Source organism: Cynara cardunculus (assembly GCF_001531365.2).
Source record: "Cynara cardunculus var. scolymus isolate 2C chromosome LG 2, CcrdV1, whole genome shotgun sequence".
NCBI classification, from domain to species: domain Eukaryota; kingdom Viridiplantae; phylum Streptophyta; class Magnoliopsida; order Asterales; family Asteraceae; genus Cynara; species Cynara cardunculus.
The window spans coordinates 43,569,910-43,574,614 of record NC_037529.1 but is presented as its reverse complement, the minus strand read 5'-3'; the positions used below and the strand labels follow the sequence as shown (position 1 = coordinate 43,574,614).

The 4,705-nt window shown below is 42.9% G+C and overlaps 1 protein-coding gene across 1 annotated transcript; it reads left to right on the top strand.

The window, feature by feature from the left end:
• Positions 1–1,701: 1,701 nt before the first annotated feature.
• LOC112506103 (inner centromere protein-like) lies at positions 1,702–2,658 on the top strand. The gene has a single exon (XM_025110133.1). The coding sequence runs from the start codon at positions 1,702–1,704 to the stop codon at positions 2,656–2,658; it is 957 nt and encodes a 318-aa protein (XP_024965901.1).
• The last annotated feature ends 2,047 nt before the right edge of the window (positions 2,659–4,705 follow it).

The following is a 4,705-nucleotide window of genomic DNA, read 5'->3' as shown; positions in this document are numbered from 1 at the left end:
AACATGCAGAGCCTCTTGCTCAAGTCCTAGTTGTCTTGTGATATAGAGCCTCTGTACCTTGTTTCTTATGCTTGTGCAATACTTATCATAAATGATCCAAGCATAGTTCAAGGGAGAGCAGATAAGAAGAGCTCATGTCAAGGGGGAGCACAAGATAATGTCACAGAATGCCTCTGTCTCAAAACTTTTATGTTTACAAGACAGAGCCTCTGTATGTACTATGCAGAGCCTCTGCCTCTAAACATAGCAAGTTTTCTACACATAGGACATGTATAGTCCAACCACGAGTCTCTGTATGAGATCCTAATGTATGTTTTCTCTTTATGTAGTGTTATAACCAGGTCTTTCCACAAACATTCATGTCTAACCCTCACTAGACATTCATGTCTAACCATCATTTTGGTGTTTTCAAAATATGTGTGCAGGTAATGATAATAATGCAAGAGCATTTTGTGAATTACTTCTCTATGTGTTTTGCAATATGAAGATCTTTATTAGACATGTTTGAAGATTAGTTGTTAAGTTACGAGAAGCATGTACTTTTGGAATTTTTAAGTTGTGTAATTCATATTAACGACTCTTGTATTAAAGACCTATGTGGGGGAAAACATGTATTTTATATATGAAATATATGTTATATGCAATGTATGGATATGGGGGTGTTACATGTAGTGCTCTAGTTCTTTTCAAAATCTCTATTTTATACAAATCAGAGTATTTACACTTGGGAATTTTTTTTAAAAATCTAAAATATATTATATTATTAAAGAAGGCATACGGTTCTTATTTTTATTATTTTTAATAGTTGTCATTTAAACTAAGCGTCACCGCTTGTGAGCGTAATCAAACGTGGGAAGCGCCACTTGCAGCTGGCATTCCACATGGCGCTCCCCCACAAGCTGTTCAAAAACCGCTTCAGTTTTTAATCTGACATTTAGGGCGCAATTACTTGAGTACGTTATTTTTTTCTATTTAAACAAATTATTTACCCCCAAATTACTTTTTACGCTTACAAAGGAATTCAAGAACACTCGTCGTCTCCAACCTCCAAACCGCCATTGTTCCTTCTTCAAGCTGTCATACCAATTACTGAAACAACATTCTGTGAACGAATCATCATCCTGTTTGTCAAGTATGTTCTATAAACCCTTTTCTCAACCGATTTTAAGTATCAAGAACTGATTCTTGAAACCCTAGTTTTCTTCAAACCTTTCTTTTTCACCCAAAGACCAGCAACTATGTTGTCTTCCGAGTCTGGAAATTCCCACACACACCACAACCCACAAAACCGTTTGAGGAAACCAGTCAAAACTTGGTTCCTCTTCCAATCAAACCCAATAACCATGCCCTCCACCTCTTTCTTGAAAATTTTGACCAAAAATACCATCCAATCATCAACATCCTCCAAAACCACTTTCTAAACCTTGATTTGACAAACACGGATGACCTTGTACCTGAAAGGTATATCCAAGAATTATGGTAATCTTGCGCCATTACTGACTCTCAAAGAGGAATCGTTGGAGATTTTTATGTCTCATCCTCAAAGGAATTTGTCATTGTTCGAATATCCAGGTCAATGTTTTCACACGTTCTTGAAATCCCAACGAAAGCAGACCCCACGATCGTGGCCTTTCTGAAATTCTTGGGGTACAACAAGGCAATCCAGTACCCTTCTTAGTACGTCGCCAATACCTCCCTCCAATGTGGAATACTCTATTCGCTTTGGTCAACAGATTTCTTACTGGGAAGATTGGGAGCTTAGATATGTGCTCCACGAACCATCTGCAAATCCTATACATCATCTTCTTCAATGGATCTCTAGATTACTCCTTGGTACTCTACACAGAGTTCAAGGCTGCCGTGACCAAGAAATGTCAAGAGGTGGCCAAAGGGAGGCAATTGCCATCTCTGTTGTTTCCGCGCTTCTTGGGTCTTCACCTAAGGTCTGCTCTCGACGATATCGATGTGGGTCGTCTGCCCGCGCACAAAGTAAACGTGCTCACCCACTACAGGCCAATAGTCAACAAAGAGGGATACGCAGCAAAAAGGACCATTCTAAAAAAGCTTTATGCGCATATGAAGAGAAGGATTAGGAGCGCATACAGACATACATGCGAGACACTAGAACCAGTGTCTCGAACACCGGTATGCATAGGATCAGCCGTAGAGAAAGAGCAAACAGAGGACACGTTAAGGCCTCACGTAGAGGAAGAGGCGGTGAGAGTAGAGCAAGAGAGGGAGAAACAAAGAAAACGAGAGGAGGCAAAGAAAAAGAAAATAGAGAGGGAGAGGGAGAAGAATGAACAAGCAGAGCAAGAAAAGCAAGAGAGATTGGTTGAACTTGCTCATGTACGAGCAGATGAAGAGCGAGCAGAAAAAGCTCGACAGGCGGAGATTGCTTGTCTAAGAGAAGAGGCCAGAATCAGAGTAGAGGAAGAAGCTCGTCGAAACTTGGCCCAATCCTCTAGTCCTAACCAAGGGGATGACCAAGAGCACTTCGACGATGCTGCTAGGTCTTATACTTCAAGTGAAGAGAGTGAGGAAGAAGAAGAGAGTGAGGAAGAAGAAGAGGAGAGTAAGGACGAAGAAGAAAGTGAGATTGAGGAGGAAAAAGAGGAAGAACAAGAGGGAGGAGGTGTAGAAGCTGCTCTGCCTTAGGGCGAGCCAGAGCAGCCTAAGATAAATAGGCACACTCGTTTTACCACCCCAACTCCCAGTGCAAACGAATCATTTGACTCCGGTGGTGAAGACACGGAGGTCATTGAAACAGAGGTACACACCTTGAACCTCAAACAGCCAAACCAACCAGAGGTCGCATCTGCCTCTGGTTATGATAGCCAAAGGGAAGCCAAACCACAGGGAACACCCTCTCAAAAGGGTGCAACCTTTGAACGTATAAGTGATATGTCTCCCCATATCATGCCACTTTCCCATACAGAGAAATTCGTTTCCTCTGCACGTGTAGACTCCCAACCTTGTTCAGAGCAAGGAATAGGTGCACACGACTTGGAGACTCTAAACCAGTCTCCTAGTCCACTCATGGAGAGTCCTCTGGCCGGCTCTGAACCCGCCTTGGTTACTCTCCCTGACAAAACAATGGTAGTGAATTCTCCTCAAGAAGAATCACAAGGATCCGCTGGAAGTCCTTCCCCGACTAACATCAACCAAGTCATGAATGAAGGCGTCCCTGGAATAGGGACTCAATCTGGCCCATGTGTTGACCCAGAGGTTACACAAACAGCATACGTCACAAGGGAAGAGTTCCATTCCCTTATCACCTCTGTGCGGTGCTCCTTAGACGAACTAAAACTCATCGTGGCCCGTGCAAAGCCGTCTTCTTCTACACCTGCTCTGGATCATATACGAGCACCCTTGGCAGTATTGAGAGCTGAGTCTTCGACGAATGCTTCTCGTCTCGATACTTTGGAATTGACGGCACGAAATGTAGAGGCCTTGCAAAAAATTATAACATCTTTGCAGAGGGGTGAAGCGTCAACTTCCCACGACACACAGGAGATCATCCCTCTGAACGTACCTGTGGATTATGTCACTCAGAGCGCAATGAATGCTCTGGATGACAGACTTCTGCAGAAGATGGTGAGCTTCACATCCGATTTCAACAACAAAGCCACATAAGTAGCAGACGTCATCAAACTCTCTATGGCCAAGTTCAACTATCGATCGGACATCAAGATTCGATGAGTTGGCGATGTAGACGAATATCTCCTCAAAGTCTTTTAGGAGAAAATACGGTATATGCCTCAAGCAGAGGAGTCGAGGCCAAAAAGAAGTATGGACTCTTATCCATGTGCTCAGCCATCAAAGAGGAGACCACTTGACGATCATGAGGACCCAGAGTAGTCTGGTCCTTAAAATCGTCAAGAGGGGGAGAACTATCGAACTGCCATTCCAAGTGTTACATCTACGGCTGCCTCCTCTGCACCAACGTCCTCTACCCCATGCCAACAAGGAATAGATTCCTAGATCGCTACACTCAGCCCATCTCTACAGTCTATTTCGTCGATGGAATCAAGCAAGTCATCGACATCAAGAAGCGTACCTTCACGTATAACCAGATTATCTTCCACGAGTATATGGTGGAGAGGTCTCGCAGATAGATCTGTAAGTTCACAGACTGTGATCTAATCAATATGAATCCGTGGGATCTTCTTTCTCTATTTTACTTCACGGATCACAAGAAGGACAAGGGGTTCAAATACGTTGTTGCCAACTCTGCTATACACCAAATGATGACAGACCTGCTCGACTTCAGATGCCAGTTTCATTTCCATCTAGGTTTAGATCTAGGAGTGGATCAATTGACTGTCGCTGCACCAAATGAAGATCTACAAGGCATCAATAGCATTCCCTCTTCGAATGTATTGGTGGAACCGGAAGTGGGAGTGGTGTTTCGAAACACGCAACAAAAGAAAATATTTTTTCAAGACAACCAGAACTACAAGACTCTACTCTGTGCTACATCAGAGACAATCTAGTCAGAAGCAGAGACAACTCCCCAGGAGCAAAGGAGCAAGCAAGAATTATCCTAAGGTCGATACGCAACATGCTAGAGTTTCGTGAACTTCTTAGGAAGTTCATTAGACCTCAAAATGTTTAGACCTCTTATCTTTTGTAAGTACTTTTCTATCTTTGGTTTGATGTAATTTCCATTCCAGTCGTATTGTACATCTTTAGATAGTAAATG

Excerpts from the sequence above, each read along its gene's own strand:
- LOC112506103 (XM_025110133.1), top strand. The coding sequence starts at position 1,702 with ATGTGGAATACTCTATTCGCTTTGGTCAACAGATTTCTTACTGGGAAG.